Below are 27,550 nucleotides of genomic sequence, written 5' to 3' on the forward strand. Positions count from 1 at the left end.
TATCGGTTATTACCATCCAGCAATGTACGCAGTATTGTCAACCCCAACTATTTGAAAACCAGGAGTCAGGCTCCAAAACTATGAAATTGCCTTCAAATTCACGAGAGACAAGGTGGGTGAGGTAATATCTTTTACTGGACCAACTTCTGTTGGTGAGAGAGAGACAAGCTTTCAAGCTACACAGAGTTCTTCTCCTAGTCTGCAGAAGGTACGGAGAGTGTCACAGCTAAATACAAGATGAAATAAATTGTTTAGCATAAGTAGTTAACATATATTCTAAGAGATAATATATTCCAAGGTGAAGTGGCCTGTTAATATCTCTGCAGTCATAGGACAAAAAGAGTGGGTTACAGATTATTGTAATAAGCCATAAATCCAGTGTCTTATTAAGACCATGCTTTTTAGTGTCTAGCAAAGTTATGAATTAAGCTTCCCAGCTCATTTTTTTGAATGTGTTGTGCAGATTTCCTTTGAGGCTGAAGCCTGAGAGGTTGCATATGGAATGATTGTTTTGTAAAAAGTGTTGGCCAATGGGTGTTTTTGTTTTTATCATGTTTCTGTGTAAGTTCATTCATGAGTGTAGTGATTGTCTGGTTCCACCCATGTGAGAGTTTTTTAAATAAAAACATTGGCTTCTTTTTATTGCCTTTCTGGTTTCTGAGCCTTTAGAGGGTGCTCACTTCACCCATTCAAGCTTTTCTCTGCCACAATTAGGGCTAGACCTTTTTTTAAATGAAAGCTGGGATTCTCAGGGGTCTCTGGCAATAGCTTGGACTTTAAGAGTAACACCAAATATTGCAAGATTAGTGGTAAGACTGCAAGAGCAAGCAACACTGCATACTCTAGGCATGATCCAGCACCCATTGAGGTTAGTGGAAAGATTCCCATTTAGCTTCAGTGTGTACTGGATCAGGTCCCAGCATTGGATATTCTCCCTAGATGAAGTATTGCCAGCCAGAGGGCAGCAAGCACTGTCTGGGAACCAGGTGATGGCAACAGGAAATTACAAATCTTCACTTCTAGCACTACAGCAACATTTTCACATGGCTAGTTTGCTTGAGGAATATTCCACCTTCATCCCAATCCAGGCTGGAAAATTCAGGATACACAAAGCTGTCAGAATCCTCTTCAAAAAATGTTGACCGTCCTGAACAGTCTTCCATGCTTTTCCAGGACTCCCGGATCTTCCTCAGTATAATCATCACCAGCCCCAGTTTGATGGATTCCTTGATCTTTGTCTCTCAGCCCCCAGTGGACTTTTGACTTCCCAGAGACCCACAGCTGCACTGGACACACACCCACCCCTTATTCTAAAAAAAAACCCTGAATCCTAAAGTCTGGTGTTAGGGATGGGGAGAGGAATTAACCATTGGCACAAACAGGTGGTGAAATTGACCCCTCATTCCAAATCCTCACAGGATTATAGGAATTGCATAGGATTTGAGTAACATGGCTTTTCTTCTACTCATGGGAGCATGTGCTGGTTTCTCAGGAAGAGCAATCATCTTTAATGGCTGAGAGTTTCAGCATTGACTTCAGTGGGAACAGAGTTAAAAATTCCACCCTACAAATACGTACAATTAAATAAACAATTCCACTTTGACCTGCCCCAGGCCCGGTGTCCTTCACCTCCTCTCCAGCTGCCAAGAACATCACACACAATGTACAGGGTGCCTGAAAATGCTATTTATTCTTATCTGATCCTTTCCATACAAGTATTATCACATCAGGCAAACTCCAGTTGGTATTTTAAAATAAAATAGATTTAATAATTTAATATAGAGAGAAATATGTTATCTGTTACTATGGGTTATATGTAGTAGCTCGGGGAAATCCTAACAAAGAAAAGAAAAGAAAATAATAGAGACAAGAACACATCACTCATAAGTAGCATAACCTTGAATGTAAAAAAAGGCTTAAAAATATGTAACATTTAATGGTGAATCATTACAGCAATAAGCAAACAAAACATCCTCAGGTGGAAATACTTTTCTGAAGGCCTGATCTTTCCATTGGCTCTAATGAGGCTGAATCAGGCTTTGAGCTGCTAATAGCATTGGTGAGTATGTGAGTTGTGTTCCTTATTCTCTCTCCTGGTGAGGTTTATTTTCTTCTTTCCTTGACTTCATCTAGACTGGACATTTTAGGTCCATGCAGTTCCATGGGTAGTAGCACTAGATAAAGCTGCAGAGTAAACAGGACTCAGGAGTTATTACCATCATGTCTTCCAACTGTACCCTGAGTGGGACCAGATGACACAGTGATGAAAATACCCAAGTCCTGCCATGCTGTTTCTCCCTCTGGTGCTGACCCTGCTGGGGGTGCATCCACGGAACGTTAATATTGCCATTATAAGTGCAGCCATTGTCTGTTTCACACTGAAGAACTCTGGAAGCATTCCACTGCCATCATATGATGGTGCAGCCACAGCAGTACCTCTCTGGGTAATCCAGCGCATACACCTTGTTTTCTAGTCCATAGACATAGTACAGGTACGTCTTCCCTGCATACAGATAATGAACTTCTGTGATGGGGATCAGCTCAATAGTCTGTCGCTGAGAAAAGAAAAAAAAGCAAGTGAAAAGCCTTAATTAAGTACGGCTGACTCCTCATGTTTTGCTACATCTGGAGAGGAGGAAAGAAACGCTTGACATCCCATAGAGAGAGATGCCTTCAGCCACCACAACAGTTGTCAAATGCTCTCCCCCTTCTTCAACAGACTATCCTGTGTGTTTGGAGCTTTCAGTCTTGTGCACACTAAAACACTGGCAGTGAGTTTATAACCACTTTGTGACATGCTTGATTTGTTCACAAACAAGACATGGTTAATCCTGGGGGCTAACTGTGTACTTAGGCCAGGCTACCATGTCTTCCTGTAACCGTGTTATGACCGTGTTATTTTGCTGGGTAAATGTGACCCTTTCACTGTGTAAACAGGTTAGCCAGCCCTGTATTGTCACAGCTCTGTGTGTGGTAACACAGCCCAGAAAGCATTGCCTCATCTATTGCTGGTACATCTCCTGTAGATGCAATTCCCCCTCTCTGCCCCCGCAAGGCATTATGGGATAGCTACATGGTACAGCAGCTTTGTATGAGTAGATGTGTAAACAGTGGACATATGGTTTTCTGGTTAAAAGCCATGAGGGTACAAGTCATCTGTGCTTGCTGTAACCAGGGCAGATAAGCATGTCAATCATGACCTTGTTACAAAAGTATTTGAGTACTTGTAGATGGATGAGTCCTTAGCTTCCAGGAAAGTTTCAGATTAAAGGAAATTAAAGACATGTTTATTGTTTCAGAAACTAGGTCTGCATCAAAGCCAGCAATCAGGGAGTTAATGTCTAAACTGGGTCCCGCACCCTGAAGGATACTGACAGAGCTAATAAGAGCTCTTCATTGGTCAATCAGGGCCCAGGTGTGAGTCCCTTATTAACCTACCAACCAGATTCATTTATAAAGAGATCCCTTGGGTCAATAATCAGGAAGGCTGAGGGGGAGGGTAGCAGCAAGGCCTGTATTCTAAAAAAGTGACATCTATAGAGTTAGTTTAGTTTTGGGTGAGCAGGACTCTCTGTTTGGATTTCTGTGAAGGGTTTACTCTATATAAAACCTTTGCTGGGTTCTTTTGGTTATCTAGGAGTTGAGGCTATATGTTTTAACAGGCCTGATGCACGAACAAATACAGAGAATCATTTCCTGGTTTGGGCGGTGGGGGGTTGTTGATAGCGGTTGGTTTTGGTGGAGGGGGAGATTAGACTTCTGTACTCTTACCCTAATCTCCAGCACACAGTGTGAATATCCTCAGACAGTCTCTACTCAGGTCTAACAGAAAAAATGTTTGCGGAACTTCCCATGTGGGAAGAGTACTAAGACTTTTTTTTTTTAAAGTGAAGTATATAGATAATAAGCCGCAGCATGATCAGAGCCACAGATTACAAGCTTTTAGACAATGAGATTGCCTAGAGAAGGCATAGTTTGGTCCATTAAATTACAGTTGCAGAGTCTTTTCAGCCCCCATTCCATGTAGCCCCATCCCCCTGCTCTCAAATAAAGATTGTTAGGAGCATTTCTACCATGGCATGTGGGAAGAAAGCTGCTAAACTTTTTAAACCTTCACTTTTAATCTAGCTACCCTTGTTCTTTCTATAAAATATTCTACAGTAGATAACACTAAAAAATCAGCCATTACTACACAGTTGTCCTCAAGAATATGTTTGGGTACATTTTACTTCTGCTGGAACTCATGAAGATTGTGAATCACAGAAACAACCATCTTCTAGGAGTTTGGTGCCTTTTATAGCATAAAGTGTCACTAATGCAGATTGGTTGTGTCCCCTTCAAATGTTGGCCTCACAAAACATTTCAGCAGTAGTTCAAAGAAATGACTGCAAATACTTGGTCTTCCTCTTGAAGGATCAGCATCTTCCTGGGGAGTTAGCATGTCAGTAAAGAAGTAGTATTGAGAAAGGCAAAGATGAGCACATTAGTTGTCTTTGGAGCATATAGAAATCTGGGTCTAGGGGTGAGTTGTCGCAAAGAGTGGAAGAGGTTTAGGAGACAGTGTGGTCCAGTGGCTAGAACAGAGAGCTGGGACTCCTGGATTCTATTCATGGCTCAGTCAGTAACTGTGTAAATGGCGGTCTTTCGGGGCGTCATGGTACCAAACCTCATCTCAGGCAGTCCTTGGTAGGACACCAGTTGTACCACAGCTGAGATAAGCACTGTAGGTACTTCAGCTGCTAAGACTCTATCACTAGTGGGTTCCCTGTTGCATCTCAATGCCTTCAATGCCACACTCTTCCCTGGGCCAAAGACACCCTGACTCTGCCCCACACTCTGTCCAACTGCATCTTCTGATGGCCCTATCACTCACTTCTGCTGGGGTGTGAGGGAGGGAAAGAGCAGTCACAGAATCACCATTAGCAGATTTGCCACGCTGGCCTCTGCAGACTCATCACTGCTGAGCTGACTCATCCCAACTAGCTGCATGGCCTTGGGCAGTTCACTTAACAATTCTGTGTATCAGTTCGCACATCTGTGAAATGGGTATAGTGATCCCAACCCACTCACACCATGTAAAACATTTTGAGGATCTGTGCTGAAAGCTGCAGATAAATCACACATGCCAATTAGGGAGTTACCTGAGACAAAATCTTGTTGGGGACATTTTAGCGAATATGTTTCAACAGCTAGAAATAACTAATCAAGTCCAAATATTTCAATGAGGGACCATGCCAGAAAAAAGTCTGCACAGGAAGCTAACACTCGGGTTAAATGCCGGTTTGCTAACACCTTGAGCTAAATGCCTGTTCACTAGTCTGTAGTGTTTTGAAAGCACGCATTCAGTCAAACCATTTGACTACATAATTCTCTTTCTTTAGTTCCATTCAGCCTTGCAAAGGTGTACATCTCCACTGGTAGCATTTGTTATGAAAAGACACTGCCATCCAGTGCTGAAGCTAAGCTAATGCAACTGGGATCTAGTTTAGTACAAACTAAAAAGGCAGAGGAGAAGAATGCAATAGCTGTGGTAGATTAAATAATAATCTCCTGCTCTCAGTAAGTAATGATCCTCAGTTGTCCACCCTGATGTGTTACACACAAAGTCAGTGTTCTAAACACAACTAAATGAAGCAAGCAAAAACTGCCAGACTGTTGTCATGCTGAGCCTACGGAATGTTTATGGGCACAATATTTATCTCCATCATATGGCCGACTTCATAAAAAGCTGGAATGCCAGCAGCCAAGCAAATATGCAGTAAAAGGTGTTTCTCCTCTTCTCTTCCAAAGGATGCTGATTATTAAGTGGTAGAACTTTAGCCAAGAGCAAGTGGAGGGTGCAAAGAATTAAGTAATGAGGAATGGGCCGGCAGGACGCAGCCCAGACCTAAGTAAACAACACATGGTCTGGGAGATTTGGCACTGAAAGAGCTTCTCAACACCTGCTTTCCCAGGCAGCTAGAGGAGGCATTTGGATGGTGTGTCCCAATCTAGTGAACAAACTGCTTTTGATAGTGAGAAGTGGAGATTATCGCCTGGAATTAATTTGGAAAGCACGAGCTTGCCAAAGAGCTGATTTTAGATTGAAGGACCATATGGAAAATCAAACCATTGCCCCTTTAGCTTATTTTGGTCTCTTAATTTACTTTTCTTTTTTAAGGTGGCATTTTTCTCTTTCCAGAGGGAAAAGGCAGTATGTACCAGCTATAATTTAGCATTTGCAAACTAATGAAGGCAATAGATGTGACTTGATGGAACATAATGGTTTTGCAAAATTAGCTGCTAGGATATTAATCCGGGAGAATAAAGAATTTATTTGCCATGACTTTGTTTGGAAAGGGGGAAAGAAGTTTCTCTTGTCTTTGGAACCAAGAGTTATTTCCCCTGGGATTTAACTTTGATTTTAAAAGAAATCGTGCTTTACATCTGCTCAAAAATGATATTGCTCTTAAATGACTAACCTAGTAATTAACATCTACCATTCTCCCCCAACATCACTGGTTTTAATCAATTCCACGAATAAATCTAATGAAATAAACACAGTCCAAAATTGTCAGGAGGTAATCCCACATACCTATTTGATTTTCCCCAGCTTATACATCCACGGATCACATTTCCCCTCTTAGTTACAGCATCACACTGGGAGCTTATGTTCAATTGGTTCAATTGGTTATGTACCGTTACCCCTAAGTCCTTTTCAGCGTCTCTGCATTTCAGGATACAGACTCCAATCTTGTAAGTGTGACCTACAATATGGGTTACTGGCTAAGAACCTGATTCTTTGACTTCAATTGCTGTCAGTGCGTATTGGATCAGGCACTAAATTCCACAACCTTGGCTTCCATGGGTAAGAATCAGATCCCCACACCTTTTACCCTTGGTCTTACTATCTGGCTTACCTGCTGTAGAATGCGTGATGATGTAGCAAATGCTGCATTATGCTCTGTGATGGCTCTCTGTGAAGCTAGGGAAATCTCTGGTTTAGGGAAGTCAACGATGGGATACACCTGAAATTTAAAAAGAAAAGGAATACAAACCCAACCTGCGTGGCACGAACTATCTGGTTTGCCATTCTGTCAACACATGCAAGGAGCCAGCTACAGCACAATGAAAACATATTGAATGTCCTTAAATAGTGAAATCATGGATACAGATTTATATTCATTTTACCATAACATTACAGACCTCTGAATGTAATTGTGGCTGGAAAAGTGACTGTGTAAAGATGGCATCTTCCGACTTAGAGGCTAACCCTCTTCTCATGCAGTACCACAGCAGCTGAGAGCAGCCGACGTTCTCTAATTGATAAGCCCCAGATTCCAGTGCCAAGGTGATAATTCCATAGAAAGGATTTCCATTATGGAACTCACTCCCGTCTTGTTCCAACAGACTCCCACCAGTCTTCTGGACTTTGAAGGCTTGTTGCAAAGCCTCATTCTCTTACCAAGGCTTTGTCTCAGTGTGTTGATGATTTATGGAAGAAGTCCTGGTTCTGTGCATTGGGAAGGATCACTGATCTGGTCAATCAGCCAAATGGAAATCTGAATGGATTTTTTTTTTTCCTCAGAACGATTTATTCATGTCCCTTGAGCTTTGGAGAGACACATTTTAAAAAATCTCTCTCTCTCTCTCTCTCTCTCTCTATATATATATATATATATATAAATACATCATGAACATAAATGTTTCCCATATACCTGTGAGTGATGTATGCTTAGGACTGCCGAGACACTACAGCTCTGAGATAGTGACCTGGATTCTATTCTGCCTCATACACTCCTGAACTAAATTCTGATTGCAGCTCAAGTCCACTATGCACTAAAGCTGACTTGTGGTAAAGTGGAAGAAAGTCCAGAAATGGGTGTGAGGTAGGAACAATCACTAATTTCCTCCAGCCCTAAGATTTACTCACCAGAACATTTTCATCTTTAAATACATTCTCTCCATTGACTTTACTGAGCAGCTCTTCTGGAAAGTTCAGCTGGTGCTCAGAAACAAATTCAAACACTTTGTTCTTCCTGGGAGAGAGAAAGCATCGTAAGTTATTTATATTGCTCTTAACTATTTCTAAACACTTGAGTAAGGCTCTACTGCTTCCTGATTTGAGGACAATATTCACTCTTCACAACCTTTGTGCTCTTCTGCAACAACCTCTTTTCTTAACAACCTCAAATGCTTTTATGGCATGGATGACTCTTGCATTAAAAGATCCTGAAACTAGGGCTTCGTGGTTAACAGGCTACCTTACAGTTTTCAAGATGACTTATAAACCTATTATTTTACTATTGCAGGTTCAGCCGTATATCCTCCTTCAGAAGCCATGGTTTCTATTATAATTAATTATTTTGCACTATGGCTTGGAAGATAAAGGCTTGGTTACTAAATAAGGAAGACTTCAAAAGGAAGTTATACAATGCTATTGGATATACTGTATATCGGTGGTGGGCAACCTGCGGCCCGCGGGCCGCACGTGGCCCGTCAGGGTAATCCGCTGGCGGGCCGCAAGACCGTTTGTTTACATTGACTGTCCAAAGCCACAGTTGCCTGCAGCTCCCAGTGGCTGTGGTTTGCCATTCTCGGCCAATGGCCGCCACTTCTCGCAGCTCCCATTGGCCGGGAACGGCAAACCGCGGCCACTGGGAGCTGCGGGCGGCTGTGCCTGCAGACGGTCAATGTAACTGTCTCGCCAGCGGATTACCCTGATGGGCCATGTGCGGCCCGTGGGCCGCAGGTTTCCCACCACTGCTGTATATGGATCTCTCTACACATGGAGCTAGGGGTGTGATTCCCAGCTTGCATGGACATACTTCTGCTAGCTCTCATCAAACAAGCATATTAAAAATAGTCGTATGGCTGGGTAGCAAGGCAACAGTGAGCAGCAGGCTAGCCGTGCTGAGTATACACCCACCTGAACCCCATGGGTACTTACATGGACACAGCTAGCCCAAGCTGCCACTCGCTGTTGCCTATGAGACCCCAGGCTACACTATTATTTTTAGCTCACTAGCTCAGCACAAGTACGTCTACGTGAGCTGGGAATCACATCCCCAGCTCCAAGAGTAGACATATGTATATCTCATGTGTATACAATAGTACCACATGACATGCCTTACTATGTCACTCAATTGCCTGAAGGACTACATGTGTTGAGGATTTAGTGATGAGAAAATAGAGCTTCCCATCTCAGGATCACTGCCCAGAATGGTAGCGTGATCCAAATTTATTTCCATCTGTTGGCTATGTTGCATCCTGTGCCAAATAAATGTGTAGTGCCAGTCCTTTTCTTTAGTAGCCTGGTGTGCATTTCATAAAAACCATCGGCACCACTTGGTGGCAATTCCTGATTTAAAGGTTGTTCCACGGATGAATTGAAATTAATTTTTGAAAAGCAAAGTTCTTAAAATGGTGGAGCTTGGGCTTCCATTAGAAAGTATTTTGGGGTGTGGGTCAACAGGCAATGTGTGGCTTTTAACCAAAGCTCACAACCTGAGATGCTGTTAGACCCTTCTGTTACCTCTGGCTCCAAAGCTCCCAAATTAGAAGTGTGAATACTGGAGCCACAACAGAGGGAACCAGCTTTTTTCTGTAGCATAAACCCTGGTACGTGGGGTTCAGCTGCTAGACTCAGATGTCACTACTGGCACTGAACCACTCAGATAACAAGTGTTAATAGCAAAGTGCTAATGTCATCCATTCTGCTCTGGCTGCTAACCTAACATTAACTTAGACTCGATAATTCATTTCACTCTACACAAAAGAGATGCTTCCAACTGTGAGATGCCTCTGATTACAGGAAGGAAAGCTGATCTTTTGGTTCAAGTGCTGGACAGGAACTCCAGAGTTCCTCGGTTCCATTTCTGACTGTGCCACAGACTTCCTTTGTGACCCTGGGTAAGTCATTTATCTCTCTGGACCCAATCCATCTCCCACAAAAATCAATGGAAAGAAGACTCCCACTAACTTTAATGAGAGTTGGAGCTGGGCCTGTGCACCTCAGTTCCCTATCTATAAAATGGTAATAAATACTTTTTTTATCTGTGTCTAACTCTTATTACCTATCGTACAAAATGGGGCCCCAATCTTGGTTGGAAAGTCAAGGTGTTGCTGTACTAAATATAATAACTACAACATTCTACCCACTCTACTTACCAGGTTATTATCAGCTGTATGAAATGTAAGAGCTTTTTCTCTCCCTGGCATGTCATACAGGTTTTGTTGCCCCGCCCAGAACAGGTGCTGCACCTTTTAGAGGCAAAAATAAAGGTTTGTTTCAAGAGCAGTTAAATGGTTCAAGTTTAACGTTTGAGGGATCTGGAGGCTCAGCCCCTACAATGTTTTCAATGTTCTTTGGTTTGTTTCTTTTTTGAGCCCATCTCTGTAAGACAGTAAAGAGGTTAACAAAATTATATGCAGTGGGTGTACTTCTTTCATTACTCTGTGATGCAAGGGATTTGTATTTATTGTATAAACTGAATGACTAATACCACCACAAAGACTGTTTGTAAATGTGGAATTAGTCAAAGAAATTATTTGTGCATCTAATTAAGGATAATAACAGTTTCCCTACACAACTGTAGAAGGCTGAGTGTCCCTTTCCAGACACTGATATCTCTGCCTCTAACAGATGCAGGAGGCATATGCTTATGCATGGAACATTTTGATTGCTTCAACACAGCTCGGATTAGCAGCAGTTAATAATTGATTTATTGAAGCTCTTTAAGCCTTCATTAGCCTCAGTGGATTCATGCTTTATAATTATTGCCATGATTATCCACAATACCATCTCTGTTATTTTAAACCTAAGAACGAACTAGGGGCCGTGCTCCTCTTGATCTGCTCCTCACAAACAGGGAAGAATTGGTAGGGGAAGTAGAAGTGGGTGGCAACCTGGGCAGCAGTGACCATGAGATGGTCGAGTTCATGAGATAGTCCACTTGCTCCACGAAGTTATCCCCAACACTCTCCAAAAACATCCTGGATTATCCGTGCACTGCTGTATTGCTCCCACAGCAGATATCAGGGTGATTGAAATCCCCATGAGAACCAGGGCCTATGATCTGGAAAATTTTGTTAGTTGTCCGAAGAAAGCCTTGTCTACCTCCTCTGGGTCTTGTGGTCTATAGCAGATGCCCACCATGACACCTTGTTGCTCTCACCTCTAAACTTAACCCAAAGACTCTTTACAGGCTTTTCTCCAGTTTCATACCGGAGCTCTGAGCAATCATACTACTCTCTTACATACAGTACAACTCATCCACATAGAGGATCTGCTTCTCTGTGCACAAATGAGGATTCGATTTTTTTTCTTAATAAATCAAATTATTCTAGAAAATAATCCAAATGGAGCCATGGTGGCAAAATGCCCATGAGCCCACCTTACCTTTTATGTCCAGTACCTGAACGCATCTTGCACCGCTTCTGCTGCTTTTTCCTGTGTCTGGCCCCACTGCACGTAACACATCTCATCTAAAAGTGCACCAGAGAAATAAAATATGCCCTCCCTGATACTAGAAACAACCATATTTCAGATTTGTAAAAGCCAGATTTGTCTTGCACACTATCGTTATGCTTTCTAACCACAACCCTGCTCAGTCAGGTGTCAGCAAAAAAGAAGTTATGTTAGGTATGTGCTTTGCACAATTGTGATAAATCAGAGGGGGGATAGCTCCCTTTTGTGGACACCTAGCCAGCCAGTTGGCTATGGAATCCCTCTTGATGGTTGTTCTCTACTTGCTTTACCTGTAAAGGATTAACAAGCCCACAGGTAAAAGGAAAGGAGCGCACACCTGACCAAAAGAGCCAATGGGAGGGTTAGAACTTTTTAAAATTGGGAAAAAACTTCCCTTTGTCTGTGTGTTTTTGTTCTGCAGGAAAGAGGGGAACAGGGAGCAGTTATGCTCTGAGAAGCTTTAAGCCAAGTATGAAAAACCATCAGATCATACCTAAAGATTGCTTATCTGAAACCCCAGAAATGTAAGTAAATTAGGGAATGTCTAGGAAGATGTGATTTAGGGTTATTTCTTTTATTTTTTTATTGGCTTGTGGACTCGTCTGTGCTAACCCCAGGTGCTTTTGTTTTGCTTGTAACCTTTAAGCTGAACCTCGAGAGTTATCTTGATGCTTAATTTTTGTAATTGTTTCTTTTGAGATCTAGCAAAAAGCCTATGTTCCAAATGTATTTCCTTTCTTTTGTGGTTTAATAAAATTTACCTTTTTTAAGAACAGGATTTGATTTTTGTGTCCCTAAGAGGTTTGTGCATATGCTGTTTAATTAGCTGGTGGCAACAGCTGATTTTGTTTGTTTTTTTCCTCAACTCTTCCTGGGAAGGGGGGTGAAAGGGCTTGAAGGTACCCCACAGGAAAGAATTCCCAAGTGTTCCTTCCTGGGTTCTCAAGGGTTTGGTTTGGTTTTTTTGCACTTGGGTGGTGGCAATATCTACCCATCCAAGGTCAGAGAGAAGCTGTGACCTTGGGAGTTTAATACAAGCCTGAAGTGGCCAGTATTAATTTTTTAAATTCTTGCAGGCCCCCACCTTCTGCACTTAAAGTGCCAGAGTGGGGAATCAGCCTTGACAACAATAATGTGGAAAATAGAAGGTTTGATTAAATCTCATTGTGTATGAAAGTGGGCTAAATAGGTGTCTATTGGTCAAATCTACCCCTGGCATAAATGAGATTGGAATGAGATTAAATGTATTTTATATCAAATACACATTTTTGCACCTATATTTTTGTATGTAATGACTAGCAAGCTGCTTTGCAGAATTTTTTTTTTTTTTTTAAATCGGACTAGATTGAGCTAAATACTATGCTCTTAGTGCTGTGAACAACAATACGTTTTTTTGTTGCTGGGAAATTTTATGCAGGATGAGTACATCCGAAAGAGGAGGCCAAATGCACAGCTGGGAACAACTCAGTGAGATTACTCTTCCATTTAAAGTTAAGCATATGGCTTGTTGGATTGGGGATTCATTTCCACTGAGAAATTTCAAAACTACGGTCTGAGCAAATGTGTTGATGTATTTACTGTATTATATGTTTAGGATTCACACTCATTGCATGCAGAGTGAAATCTACTCTCAGACAAACCAATGTAATCCACAAACTAGAGAGGAGTAAGGTATTACAACTCCTGAGGCTGTCTACCTACCGGAGTGGATTTCCAAATAAGATTCTTTTCATTCATAAAATTCACAATCCAGATTCTATATATGTGGATCCGTTGATGTCAATAGGGAGTTTGGGTGTACAAAGAATGCAGAATCAGGCTTTTACTATGCAAAGTTTAGAAGTAAACAACACTATCCTGCTGATTTACCACCCCTACCCTCATCCTGAATCCTCCCTATTTATAAGTACAGTAGCACTGCATTACGTGCTAGATAAGATATCTGTGAAATGAAGCACCCAAATGAAAAGTAGGGAATTGGGGACTGTCTTGAAGAAGTCATAATTGCTACTTACCCTGCCTGCACCATGGCAAGCACTGCATTTGTGTCGGCCACGACCCTGGCATTTGTGGCATGCCTGAAATCAAAATATTGCTCATGTATAAAGCTACCAAGATATTTCAGAAACATTAACATAGGATTACACAATCATTTTACATCAAAAATACTTCAGTGATGGTATTTTACTCCCAATTGGACAGCATCAAATAGAGTAAATCCTGTTTTAAAAGACTACTAAAGGAACCATCAATACTATATTATTTAACGGAGGAGAATTTCTAATTAGACCTACCAGAGAAATGGAAAATATTTTCTGTGCATACTTTTGCTGAAATTTATTTTTTTTTAATCAAAATTGTACTTAAAAAAAAAATTAAACTACCCATGGAGGAAATCAAAAGAGGAGGGAGATGTCATGAAAAAATATTGGAAAAGCTTCTGCCAATTTTTGTCATTATTTAAAAAAAAAGAGAGGAAAAAAATCACCTTGCACCGCTTCTTATAATGCTTAGAGCAAAATTTGTACCCAAACAGCTAAACAAAAAAGAGTAGTAAAAAATAAATTATACCTATTTGCCCATATATTTATAGTGTGTTTGTGTGCGCACACATACAGACCCTATTTTCATATGAAGATTCATAAGATAAAATTACAAAACTAACACTAAAATGTATTGAGAACTCTGCCCTCCACAACCATAAATAACCCATTTGAGCTTTGGAAGGCTTATCTAAATGAATGTGTCCTAATTAATAACACACTTTGCCCTTGATTTTAACCGATCCATAGACTGAATTACCTTGACTAATGAAGAGTGAGGTACTCGGAACTTCTTTGTATCATCCTGAAACATTGGCGGCGCCTGGACCTTAATATCCCATGGCCGAGGAGAAGCACCATTTTGTGGTCCATCTACCAAATTATCTGCATCAGGAAGAAAACCTTATATAAATCTTGGTCGAACTTTGTCCTGCTGTATATGTTATTGGAAATGAGTCTGGGGTTCTCTAGCCACTTCCCAATGGAACACCAACAAGCCCCACAAATGGCAGTGCGCTACAGGGTGCTCTTGTTGGCATTCTCAGCAAAGGATGAAGACTGAATTGCCTACTCTTTCTCTGGTGTAGACTTTCTTACTGACTCCTTCAACTGCCTCTCACGGATCCCCAAGGCCCATCCTAGTCAGGGTTCAGGCACATTGTTCAAGGAGTGTAAGGGACTGTTATCTCTGCTGTTCCTCAAACTGTACCTTTCTTCTGGATAAATAAAAGAACTTCACTCTCTAGGGCTGTCAATCTGAAATCTTTCACAAGCAACGCGGTATATCACACTTTGCAGGAAGTTATTACTATAGAGGCAATCTGCTTTTTCTAATGGAAATAATGTCATCGGCTTCCAAGACCCTTAACAAAAACCTCACAAAATGGGAATAAAATGAACCTAAGTCTATAAAGGAAAGTCTTGCATCCACAATGTCTCTTCAAAGTCCCTCAGCTGCTTCATATAATAGGTCATGCCAATCACTTCAGCCAGAGTGTATTACTTCTCTTAGAAACCCATCACACCTCACCTTTGCAAGACAGACCTCATTGTGTCCTTGACTTCTCACAACCGGATCTCTTTTTATTCATTAATTTTTTTTATTTATTTATTTTTATCACTCATACTGTAATCTGACAAAAACCTCTTTAAAGTAGTCAGGTAAAGCTTATTTTCTTGGTTTAAAGTCCCAAGTTGTTAAGTACTGTAGACAGTTGATCAGGAGAGCCCGTCCAAAAAAAATGAATTAAATCTGACTTTAAATTGAAATAAAATAGTTTTAAATGTTAAAATTAAGTTAATGATCTAGGCACTGAATAGCAGAACTGAGACAGCTTCTTATCCACCTGCTACAATATTCAGGCATTACATGGGGTCTCTGAACAGAGTATGATTTTTCAATTTGTACAATATGTACCCTATTATAGATGGGTGCAAAACAAAATCCCAGGTCTGACTATCCTTCCCGTAAGCTTGGAGAGAGATCTGATCCATTTCCTCATCCAAACTTTTCATCTTAGGTCCATATCTTACACGTACTAGCAGAGGTACTGTGTGAGATGGTTTAGTGTAAGAGGAAGAATGTTCTAGTCATGTGGACACCATAGACTTCATCTGTGACCTTGAATAAATCACATATTCTCTCTTAGACCACATGGGTACTTATTCGGGGTGGCTAGCACATGTCAGCTCTCTCTGCTGCCCATGCCACCTTGGCTACGCTATTACTTTCAGTGCGGAGGTCAATGAGAGCTAACATGAGTATGAGCTGGGAATCACACCCCTAGCTCCAAGTATACACACAGCCTCAGTTATTCAAGCATTTCCTGTTTGTGTCATTTCAAATTGGTTATGTGGCAGTTACTCACTAGTAAAAGGTTGAAAAGTCCATTCACTTAGCCTTGATTCATGATAGGTCTCCAGTCGATACTAGAAAAGAGAAATAATCATGGAATCAATTACCGTTAAGAGAAATTGTATTAAGCCGCAATAGTGTCATAGAGTATTAGGGTTGGACGAAATCTCCGGAGGTCATCTAGTCCAATCTCCTGGTCAAAGCAGGACCAACACCAACTAAATCATACTGGAGAACTTTTCCATTTCAAGTTTTCACAATAAGTTGCTGGAAAAAGTCAGCAAGGACATTCACTGAATCATTTGACTCAAAGATAGAGCTCCATCAACTTTTTTTTAATTTATTTATTTAAAGAATTGGACTAGCAAATACAAATGGAAAGTCTTTTATTCATGGGATTCTGTTGCTTGTTTACTCAGGAATGTTCAGATAACAGCTAGAAAGTTTGTGAATCCCAAAAGTTGAACAACCTAGTATAAATGGTTATTTGTCTGAAATTTCCTACAAAAGGTGCAGTATTTATGATTTCCTATTCATCAGTTGTCATTTATAGTCTAGTCTGAAAGGCTTCAGAAAACCCACTGGGGAACAGAAACAATACCATGTGACTTGGATGAACTATCACTCAACACAAATGATGTTGTGTTCACAAATGAAGAACTAACAGGCCATAGGCTAGAAACTCTTGATTCTGAATATTTAGTGAATACTTCCAAATTACTAATGACCTCGCACCTCATAAGTCTTGTGTGAACAGAAAAAAGGGCTAGACTGGCAATAAATATTATTTTAGTGAGTTGTTCAATGAACTCCATTGAGAACACAAAGAGTTTTGTCTATTGTGATATTTGGTGTCTTGTATTTCTCTTTTTAAAAGCTTTGAAAAGAGAAGTGCTCAATTATATATTAGAACTTGCTACAGCATAACATTTTTTTTTCTATTTAACAGCTATGCTCATCCCATTGTATATGTATTAGAAAGTTGAGTGATTCATTGTGTATAATAATAGGGGGCGTCTGCATTCTGAAACTCATTAATGCTCAGTTCAATGGCAAACTGGCATTTTTGGAACAGCACAAAATATTTTAAAAAAACCTAAAAGAACATACACAAAAGAACTTTGCTACAGAATGGAGAAAGGAGAGAAAGCAAGAGGGAGAGCTCCTCTTGAGCTCACTTTAATAAATTTGTGAAGGATGACATAAAGAACCTAGATCAGTCAATTTTCAGCTGAATTATATATTACAGTGCATAACTGTGGTAGAGCACATTTAGGATTACAATTTGTTCCCTGTGTTTGTGTAAGTAAACCAAGTGCAGGTTAGCATATACCTTCAGTTTTGCCTGGGGAAAGGCAGCAATTTTAGGGGTCTGATGCTGCAGACAAATTCCATAGTTCAGAAGGGAGGAGAAAATCTTTCAGAAATTTTGTTGCGTTTAGGTATTGTAGATGCTCATACTATAGAGAAAGATGGACTTTTTCACTCGTAGAAGGCTGCAAATAATTGTAAGGTGTGTTTTCCTTGGAAAATATTTATTTGAGCAATAGAATTCCATTTCAAGACAAATTAATTAAAGCCATTTTATTTAATAAATAGATGATTCTTCATGGACCAGTATCACTTGACAACTGGAAAATTATCCAAGCAACTTGGCCAAACATGGCCCAAGCACCATTTTTTCAGTTTCAGATCTGAATATACTCACTCTGTATACAGTCATCTGTCTCAAATTCTGAATGACCAGTTCTCCAGCAGCTTTATTGCCATAGCAGCATTTGGAATTGACAAAGCTGAGGAAGGCATTCCTGGCCATGTCTTCTGTCATTGTGGGAATCCTAAGGATTAACATTAAAATGATAAACGCTCGATTTTTAACCTTTTAAAGAAACAGCCATGTCTAGTTAGCATGTTTAACTCACTACAGGGGAGAGAAGCCCATTTGAGAGAAGCCCAGTCTTTGACACTAATCACTGCTGACCTCAGCATCTTTTTAATTACAAACAAATAAAAGACAAATGTATTTTTAAATTACCTGCAAAACGAAAAAGATCTCACGTTGCTCATTAGTAGAAAAATGGGTCTAACGCAAAAGTTTGAACCCCCACCTTAAACTCTGCTGGTTGGGATAAGAAAGATGCCAGCTCTAAAACACCATGGGTGGCTTTTGCAAAATCAAAACCCAACCTGTGATTTCACCAGATCCAAACCAAAATACAAACATCTTTCCTGTCCGATCTCTATACACACTTAGAAACTATATATAATTTTATACATGAAGAGCAACCATATCTTGAGTCTGGATTTTTTTTATTTCAGGTTAATCGAAACGGCAACAACAAAAAGACTAATGTGCACATGAAGAGAGCATAATATGTGTCCTCTGTAACATGATGCAATAGCTCTGCTCTGAGTGGCAACTGCCTCTGCAGACAGCAGCCTCCTAGAACTGTAGTGATGCAGTACACAATATAACTCGCCTACCTACATATACAGCTGAAATCGAATATGAATGACATGCTAGCAGTCGCAATGGTAATAACTGATTTAAAGCCCTGCTCCTACTGCCTTTGGTAGTCAATGGTAATACTCGCACTGACTGCGAAGGTGGAGGACTGGGACCTCCATGCCCCCATTGTAATACTGTATGTTCTCCTTTTATATATTTGTTACATTTCTCTAATGTAAAAATGCTCTTGCAAAGATGTATTGAAATACTGTAGAGTGGATGCTAACAGAGGGGATCATCTCAGCGTTTGCTGTTTGGGGAATGCTTAAGTAAGCAATTCTTTTCTTAGGAGGCGATGATGACTGAATCCTCCCAGGTAAAGTAAGTTTTGCTAAGGATTTGTTATGACCCTAGACAATATCCTTTAAGAATCTTTGCTGTCAGGATTGTGGCAACTTATATTAAGAAGCCCCTTTTCAATAAAAAGGAAGATCTAATATCACAAATCCTACAAATAATATGATGCTACAGGCAGTTATCAGAGAGCACAAACGACCATTTTATAGGCTATTAGCCAGATCATTCTTGACAGGATAAATCACCCCTGCAGGCCTTCCGATCAATAACATGGATGTCTGAAACATCCATGACACTCTGATTAGAGACTGGGGGCTAATAAATCATCCTTGTGTTCAGGCTATCCAAAGGAAATTTAAAACACATCTGCTCTTAGCAAATATTCCTGAGCCTCTAGATCCCTTTTTATTTGGCTCAGATGTTTGATTTAATGAGTGTTTAGCAGATAACTATCAACTCACAGCTCCTATGTTTCTTTATTACTTTTCTGTCATTTCCAGGTTGTATTTAAAAAGGCATTCAGGCAGGTCCTAATGCCCATCCCTCTCATAAAGACTGAGAAACTTAATCCCATTGTACACTTAGTCTAAATCTTTTTTGAGGCTCCCTCCAATCATTACACTAAACTACAGTTCATTACAATGGCGCTTTATCATTTGTGCTTTGCTTTTCTACTTTACTGGCAAATGGAAGATTGTTTTAAAAGGGTGAGGGCAGAGGCAAAGATGGAAGGTGCTAAGTTCAATACCTGGGGCTGCACGTTAAAGGTGAAATTCACCCCTGAGCAGAGGGCTAGCCCAAAGTGCCACTTAAGTTGCACAAAACAATGTTGACAGGTTTCAGTGGTAGCCGTGTGAGTCTGTATCAGCAAAAAAAAATGAGGAGTCCTTGTGGCACCTTAGAGACAAACAAATTTATTTGGGCATAAGCTTTCATGGGCTAGAACCCACTTCATCAGATGTATGAAGTAAAAGATACAAGAGCAGGTATAAATACATGAAAGGATGGGGGTTGCTTTACCAAGTGTTAGATCAGTCTAACAAGACAAATCAATTAACAGCAGGATACCAAGGGAGGAGAAATAACGTTTTAAGTGGTAAGAGAGTGGCACATTACAGACAGTTGACAAAAAGGTGTGTGTGAGTAACAGTAGGGAGACATTAGTATTGGGGAAATTTAAGTTTAGGTTTTGTAATGACCCAACCACTCCCAGTCTTTATTCAGGCCTAATCTGATGGTATCTAGTTTGCAAATTAATTCCAGTTCTGCAGCTTCACGTTAGAGTCTGTTTTTGAAGTTTTTTTGTTGTTGAAGAATTGCCACTTTGAGGTCTGTTACTGAGTGACCAGAGAGATTGAAGTGTTCTCCTACTGGTTTTTGAATGTTATGATTCCCAATGTCAGTTTTGTGTCCATTTATTCTTTTGCATAGAGACTGTTCGGTTTGGCCAATGTACATGGCAGAGGGGCATTGATGGCACATGATGGCATATATTGTGCATCCCCCACTCACATGAGTTGATCCATTCACATGTGAGTAGTCCCAATGAAGTTAATAGATCTGCTAGAGAGGAGGAATGGCCTTGTGACTAAGGCATCAGTGGGGACTCAGGTCAGTGCCTGGCTCTGCTTCCTGTCTGGCCTTAGGCAAATCATTTCATTTTTCTGTAAAGCGAGGAGAAGAATGCTTCTCCCTTGTCCGACTTGTCTATAGAGATTGGAAGGGCATGGACTCTCTTTCACTGTGTCTTTGCTCAGCACCTAGCACAATGGGGCCTTGATCTTGGTTGTGATCTAGGTGCCATTGTAGTATTAATAATCATCAAAATAATACTCCTGGGGCAGCAGGGTAGGGCCCTAGGTCATGTTAAGCAAATACAGCAGGAAAGGCAAGGATCTCACCTGTGTTCTAGAAATATGGGCCTGTTTCTCTCTTCACTGAGCTTTCTCAGTAAGTCTGCAGGTGGTGGCAGGTTTTTTCCTCCTAAGGGAAACAATCAAAATATGGAATTAGTCTAAAATTTGACAGTAAAATCTTTTAACTTTACAGAGGTTGTCTGTTGCTATGAATTAGTAATGGTGGAACCTCCAAAAAGACAGGAATTTAGATAAGGTCTCAAGAGTCTGGAGGCTTATCCAAAGTCTGCAAAGTAGGGTGGCTGGACTATATCCTCAGATGGTGTCAATCATCAAATCTCCAGTGGAACGACACTAACTTATGCCAGCTGAGGAACTGGCCCAGAATCTCCTGAATAGACTTTCTCATGAGGTTTCTAATCCTTTCTATTTTCCGGCAGGCCGGAGTTTGGGCATTTTCTTTTGGAGCTTTGACAATTCTGGCTTTGGATCTGGCCAAAACCCAGCAGGGCAGAGGAATCAAAAATGAAAATAATTGAGGAGAATGATGAATGTTGATCACTTTAAAAAAAAAAAGTTTCAGTTTGAGTTTTGTCAAAGGCTTTTTCTCTGTGATTTTTGAGAGTTGATGTAGCGATTGAACTGTATCCACGCCAGCAAACTCCATTCATTCCAGTAGAGTTCCCGTAGCCTAATAATCCAGAAATATTGGATACATTGTAATAGATTTACTAGTTCATTACTAGGCACTGTTAACCCCTAGCTCAACATCCAGCAGAGGGCTCCATAACCTACCAAGCCAGAGAAAGAGAGTACAACCGGAGGTGAAATGGGCTAGGCTCAGGAGGGAGATGAAGGCAGTCGCCAGTAGGAGCAGCAGCAGGCCAAACACAGTAGCCTGGGAGCTGGCAGTGGATGGAGGTTGCCTGGGAGGTGGAACTAGATGGCCTGAGAGCTGGACAGAGATGCAGAGGACCAGCAGGAGGATACAGGGCCGTAGCTTGCAGGGAAGACAGTGTGCAGGGTTTTCATGGGGTCCTTATTACCTTTTATTCATCTGTGCTGGGTTTATCTTTTTGTTGTTGTTGTAATACTGAAAGCAATTGTGTCTAGGGTGTTTGCACGTCTTTCTGCTGACAGGCCTAATAAAGGGCATGCAAACATTTTGAGGAACCCACTGAGCCTAAAGAACCTAATCCTTGAAGCCTTGGAGACACCCAGCATGCTACCAAGTGTTTATGGGACTGGTGCACCCCAGCACTCTCAGCAACATTTTGTAGTGGGACCCGGTATAGTATTTAACCACAATCCAGAAATATTTAACACTGTAGCATAGATAGGTATCAGAGTGTGTTCTTGCACCTTTCTCTAGGGATTTCCAACCCAACCCTGATTAGGTCCTAAGTGAACATTAGTGCACTGATCTCATCCAAGCCCCACTCACATACTTGACAAAGCTGCCTCACATGTTGGCATGAACAGCTGCCTCTGTTCAAGAGTGGCGTGGGACCACAATAGCAAAAGTTTTCACACCATAACAGAGACTTATGGGAAAGAGTCATGAGGAAGCTTGCATGGCTCTTGCTTGGATAAAGCAGGGGCAATTAATCCCTCACTTTCACAGAACCAAATTCATTTACAGATTGTAATAAAAGAGAAACTGTCAGTGTTGCACATATACCCCCATCTCGCAGAGTCCATTCATATCCGTCCAGTTGTTCCAGAAGATCTGCAGGGGGTGCTAGTGGACTTTCAGGCTCCGATTCCAGATCCAGGATAGCTAGTGTAGAAATAAGAAACACGGAGTGATCAGTTCAATGGAATAATCACTTACTGTGCTATAATTTTACTGTGGAGGGAGATAGGGCAAAGGGAGATGATAAAGGTAAAAATGGAGAGATCACAGCAAACCTTGCCTCCTGGGAGCGCAACCTCCAGGCTGGGGATGGTGCAACTCTCAGTACATTTACAGAAATGTAACTGATGTAGCCTAATTGTTAGTGCTGGGGTTGGAATCCTTGGTTCTATTCCAATGACTCTTTGACTTTGGGCAAGTCGTTTAATTGTGCCTTAATTCCCGCACTTGTAAATGGGGTACAATCATGCCTGCCTTCTCAGCATTGATATCAATATAAATACTTACAGATCCTCAGATGACAGATATTGAATACAAACAAAATCATTTCTACTCATAAAGTATTTGTCCTGTTGGTTATAATGAAAAAGATGAACATACTACTGATGTGATTTAAGAATAATATTTTGTCGTAATTTAAACATTTCACAAACTAAAGGATCATATTAATTTTCAGCAGTACTTTTTTAGGGAAATGTCTGCTGACTTAGCTTTTTAAGCACAAAAAAAAAAAAAACTTGTACCTGATATCAGATATTAGAATTTAGGTTCTGATTCTGCAGATACTTATGCACATGCTTAGCTTTATACACACATTACTTTAATGGGACTATTCATACTTGTGATGTTAAACATGAGCATGCAGAATTAGGGCCTTACGGAAGTATTACTGTAAATAACGTTTTTCCAGAGGTTGGACTTCTCTATTTAGTAACTGGATAAGAAAACATGAATGAGAATTTCAAATTGCCTAAAGGATTTAGGCCAATTAAAGCTAATGAAAGCTGGTGTCCAAACCTCCTAGCTATCTTAGAAATCTCACCCTTTGTTTTTAGTAATAGTAACACTGGTAACTAGCAGTTGCTTTTATAAAATTTTGCCTCACTTTTAACTATTTTAATCCTAATCTTGGGACACCAGTTGTTTGTTTCTTTATGTGCTGCTCTAAAAATACTCCCCTTACTGAGCTATAACAATTGGTACTCCTGATTCTTCATCCAGAAACAATCTCTCTTGTTAACTAGCCCTCCATCCAGTGACCTTTCCCATCATATTAGAGTGGTTTGCATCAAGAAGCAAATTCAGTTAATAAAAAAAAAACAAAGAAACACGTGGAAGAGCCAGGAAATGTCATCTGCTAACAATGTACAATTCAAACGACACAAAGAATGGCTCAATGCAGTCATCCATCAATTTGATTTACTTGACTTTTCTTCTGAGACCATTCTCAATTCTTCAGAGAGCCTAAATTAACCTCTTCATTATTTTACCTATGAAAATAAGAAACCATATGCTTCAGTAGAAATGTCATCTTTCCTGTGCAGGAGAAGACAAGGTTGTCCTTGTACTGAAGGAGTGAAGATATCAGCCTAATGTTGAGTGATAAACACTACAGGACACTTTCTTTTTAAAAAATAATCCATATGTTGCTTTCAGTATAATTATTTTGCTCATGTCCAGAGCAAATTCAAAGTGATTTTATTTAAGGCAATGAGCAAAGCATCTCTAGAGTAGACTAGTAGATTAGATCACAGATTACGGAATATTAGTCTATTATGCATTTCTAAAATCTCTTGAGTCAGAGTTTGGTTTTGCAAATTTAAAATCAAGTTCGGTAGTTCTGATCTAGGTCCCATTTTATCTGCACTTCCAATGTCCAGGGATAGGGAAAGGTGTTGGATAAATACTTCCAGTTTTGCCCCATCTCTGTGTTCAAAAGAAATTATCTGCTGAAAAAAGAGATCTGGAGAACCTACACCTATCTATGACTCACGACCTGGAGGGTTCACTTCAGGATGATATGAGAATTATTAAAGTTACAGTAGTGACTAGAGACCCAATGGATTTTGAAGGCTCATTGTGCTAGATTCCACACAAATAGATACTTACAGACAATACTTGCCCCAAAGAGCTTTCCAGCTACAAGACAGACAAAGGATGAGTATGGAAATGGGCTCTGAGAGGCTGAAATGACTTTCCAGAGGCCACACAGTAGGTCAGTGACGAAGCCAGGAATTAAGGCCCCTATTAGTTGATGCCTACTCACTCACAGCCTCTCTAGAAGTTCCATTTCCATGATATTTCTGCTGAGATTCCCACTAATGAGTTGAACAGCCATTCACTATGGACTAAACTGTGACAACCAACCCAATTCACCAACTCCTATGACGTAGCAATGGAACTCACTTAGGTCATGATGCCCACAAGAAATCAGTCAATTTTATAAATTTGTCTCATTCAGAGAACTAAAAATCTTTTATAAACATTAATTAAGACTGACCTCAACCTTATGTGGTAGGTGTATATTATGTATATTTTATAGAGGCGTAAACTGAGAATCAGTGGTTTACCCATGGGCACTGTCAGTGTAGACACAAGAACATAAGTGTCCTTAGTCCCAGAACCCTGTTAACCATTACACCACAATCTCTGCCATCATTTTTGATTTCTAAATCACATTGTACTTATAAAAAAATCTAGCTCTGCATGTTCCCAAGAGTACCCAAACATTTATTTTTAATGGACTAAAGTTAAAAATAACCCAGCATTTTTAAGTAACTTATTTACAACAAAAATTGAGCTGAGAATGTGTTCCAAATTCCAGCCCCATGCAAATGTTTTAAATGGCTGAGTTATAAATATCCCGAATTTGGAGCATATAAATCACCAACAGACTTGTTCCTGTTGCTGGATATCACAATAATCTATAAACACATGTATTGCTGTACTTTAGAATAACAATGAGACTGAGAAGCACTTTGACCAAAGCCAGGAAATTGAGAGTGTAGGTTGTTACTCATCAGTTGTGCCTTAGGTATTTCAGTTTGCAGCATGTTCTTGTATTGTACGTTAGAGAACTATTCCGGCACCCATTGAAGTCAGTGGCAAAATTCCCATTGACTTCAGCAATGCATGGAAGCACCTGGTGACACCAATCTGGAAGTGCCCATGCCCCAGAATTCCATCCACAGATCGTGTGTGTGTATGGATGGACTTCCAGAATGCAGAACTCCTCTTTGGGTAGGTGCTTTCCACTGTGGCCACCCCAAATTCAAAAGCAGGTTTGTCTGAGCTGTCATCAAAATAGAATGATTTCTCAATGGAAACACCATAATTTTATGATGAAACTAAGGTTACAGGAGTGTGATTTCCCCCCCACACCTCACCCCCACAAATTCCAACAGGGCAGGTCCAGTTTGGGTTTGAGGTTCTGGCTAATCAAAACTATTGTATGCCCTATTCTATACTGTTGAATTCTTATGCTTTCTGTGATATCTCGGTCATTTGTTTTTCAGACTTTGGGGGTCTCTAACAAGACTGCAAAACTAATGCCCCTTCCCTTCCATTGAGCAATATGGAAGCTCAGAGTGATTGAGACTGCCTGGTTAAGAATCCACAATGTAGATATGAGTGGATGAGTGATGGGCACATATAAACTAAATTGCCAAATACATTTTTCCCTTATCATAAAATAAACTGAACTTTGTCATCTCTTATTTCCCCACCTTTCTCTTATGCCAATTAGCACATGAAAAGCATTTAAATATTTTTACTGGAAACGGAGAAAGTGATATTTGAACCAAACTTAAAAATGGTTTGAGAAAGTTCTGGCATTACAGCTGGTTTAAATCTGTTGTCCTTTCCCTACATGTAAAGGAATATTTATGGGAAAGTTTATCAATAGTTGGCAGGAATTAAGTATTGAGAAATTATTTTTTTCCTTTTGATGAAAAGGGAAGGTTTAAAACTAGAAGTAAATGGTGTCAATGCATTTATCTGACTCTCGTAATATATTGGGATGATCGTTTTCTTTTTTTAAATTGCAATCTGCTTATAATGATGCCCATTTGCTGGAGGTGCAATTGTTTTAATGGATACGTGTAATAGTATTTGTTATTGCAGGGTCTGATCTAAAGCCCTTTGAAGTCAATGGAAAGACTCCCATTGTTTTCAATGACTTTGGATCAGCCTTTTCTGAACAACATCTAGCCAATCTCACTCATTAGAAAAATATAGCCTTCAAATAGAATTATTTCTCAAAACACCCAGGAAAAGCATCATTGAAACGCAGTTCACTCTGTATCCTTTCACCTATTTCTTAACTCTTTGGCAGTTAGTCAGACCTGGAGTTCAGTGGTTTGCATAGAGATTAATATCTCCTTTTTATCTTGATTTAACAATACTTCGTGTAGCATCGTTATTTCTCCCTACAATAATCAAGACTTTCTTCATTCACAAATTAAACATCAGAACTCAATGACATTTCAGCAGTATTAATAACGGCAATGTATCACTGGGGCCCCTTGAAATGGGTGTCTCTTCTGGGACTGTATTATAATCTCTATTAAAAGGTGCAGACAAAGATTTAAGATAAAAGATCCTTTATCATAGATGTCTTAATTGCACAGCATTTGATTAGAAGATATAAATGTCCCTGTTCAATTCTTGCCATGCAGCTTTGTAGTAGAATTCAAAAGTCCTCTGTTTATTAAAAACAAAACTGTGATGCAAAATTACTATGGAATTCTAGTCATGGCAGATGATTTTAAGGGCCTGAGCCATTGAAGGAAATTGGAGTTTTCCACTGATTTCAGTGGACTTTGGATCGGACCCTAAGTTTGCACTGAGCACCTTCAGCTGTCCAGAGAGGTGTATTTAAGGAATGCATTGACAGCGGCCACATTCTCACAGACAATGGGAGGAAGCATGCATGTATTTACCGTGGGCCTTTTCAGTGCTGGAAACATACTGTTGTTCAGTGGGTGGCCTGAAAGAAAAGCCTATAACTATTTTTAAGCATGCATTATAACGAAATAGAAAAACAAACTATTAGAGAAACGGTCCTCTCTGGGCTATATTTCCTTTAGTTTTACTTACTGTCATCTTCATTCTGTTCATGGTCCATTTTCAAGGGTCAGGAGGCAAAGAGGATTTTCTAATCCCAATTTCCACCATGGAATGCATTGTTTCCTGAGCATTCTGTGTTCATAGTAGCTAAAGCCCATCCCCTCCAGCCACTCCCACCTCACAAACAATTCAAAGGTCAGAATTAAAGTCAAAGCTGACACAAAAGTGAGTGACGAAAATAAAAGCCAAACAAACTTATGAGTTTCACGTTCCCCTCCCAAAGCAAAACCCATAAGAGGGGACAAAATGTCTAGAAAGACTAACACACAGGGTCAGAT

The 27,550-nt window shown here is 40.2% G+C and overlaps 1 protein-coding gene across 2 annotated transcripts; it reads right to left on the minus strand.

The window, feature by feature from the left end:
- Positions 1-1,916: 1,916 nt before the first annotated feature.
- Positions 1,917-27,317, minus strand: SSUH2 (ssu-2 homolog). Of its 2 annotated transcripts, XM_054035098.1 has the most exons (12): positions 27,243-27,317; positions 22,191-22,289; positions 20,555-20,636; positions 17,556-17,685; positions 15,861-15,921; positions 14,252-14,376; positions 13,465-13,527; positions 11,381-11,466; positions 10,150-10,242; positions 7,913-8,018; positions 6,900-7,007; positions 1,917-2,555 (listed from the first exon to the last, which is right to left on the minus strand). In XM_054035098.1, exons 1-12 carry the CDS (start codon positions 27,268-27,270, stop codon positions 2,409-2,411), a joined length of 1,128 nt encoding a protein of 375 aa, XP_053891073.1. In that variant the 5' UTR covers positions 27,271-27,317; the 3' UTR covers positions 1,917-2,408. The 2 variants fall into 2 exon arrangements, with proteins under 2 accessions (XP_053891073.1, XP_053891075.1); XM_054035100.1 differs by lacking the exon at positions 20,555-20,636.
- Between the last annotated feature and the right edge of the window lie 233 nt (positions 27,318-27,550).

This window comes from Malaclemys terrapin, chromosome 7 (genome assembly GCF_027887155.1).
Source record: "Malaclemys terrapin pileata isolate rMalTer1 chromosome 7, rMalTer1.hap1, whole genome shotgun sequence".
In the NCBI taxonomy this organism is placed as follows: domain Eukaryota; kingdom Metazoa; phylum Chordata; order Testudines; family Emydidae; genus Malaclemys; species Malaclemys terrapin.

What these genes read in the sequence shown, in the direction of transcription:
- SSUH2 (XM_054035098.1), bottom strand. Translation starts at nt 27,270, where the DNA reads ATGGACCATGAACAGAATGAAGATGACA. An exon ending in CTTGCCATGGTGCAGGCAGG is followed by an intron (nt 11,467 to 13,464) that starts GTAAGTAGCAAT and finishes GTGCACTTTTAG; the next exon opens with ATGAGATGTGTTACGTGCAG. An exon ending in CATCACGCATTCTACAGCAG is followed by an intron (nt 2,556 to 6,899) that starts GTAAGCCAGATA and finishes TTCTTTTCTCAG; the next exon opens with CGACAGACTATTGAGCTGAT.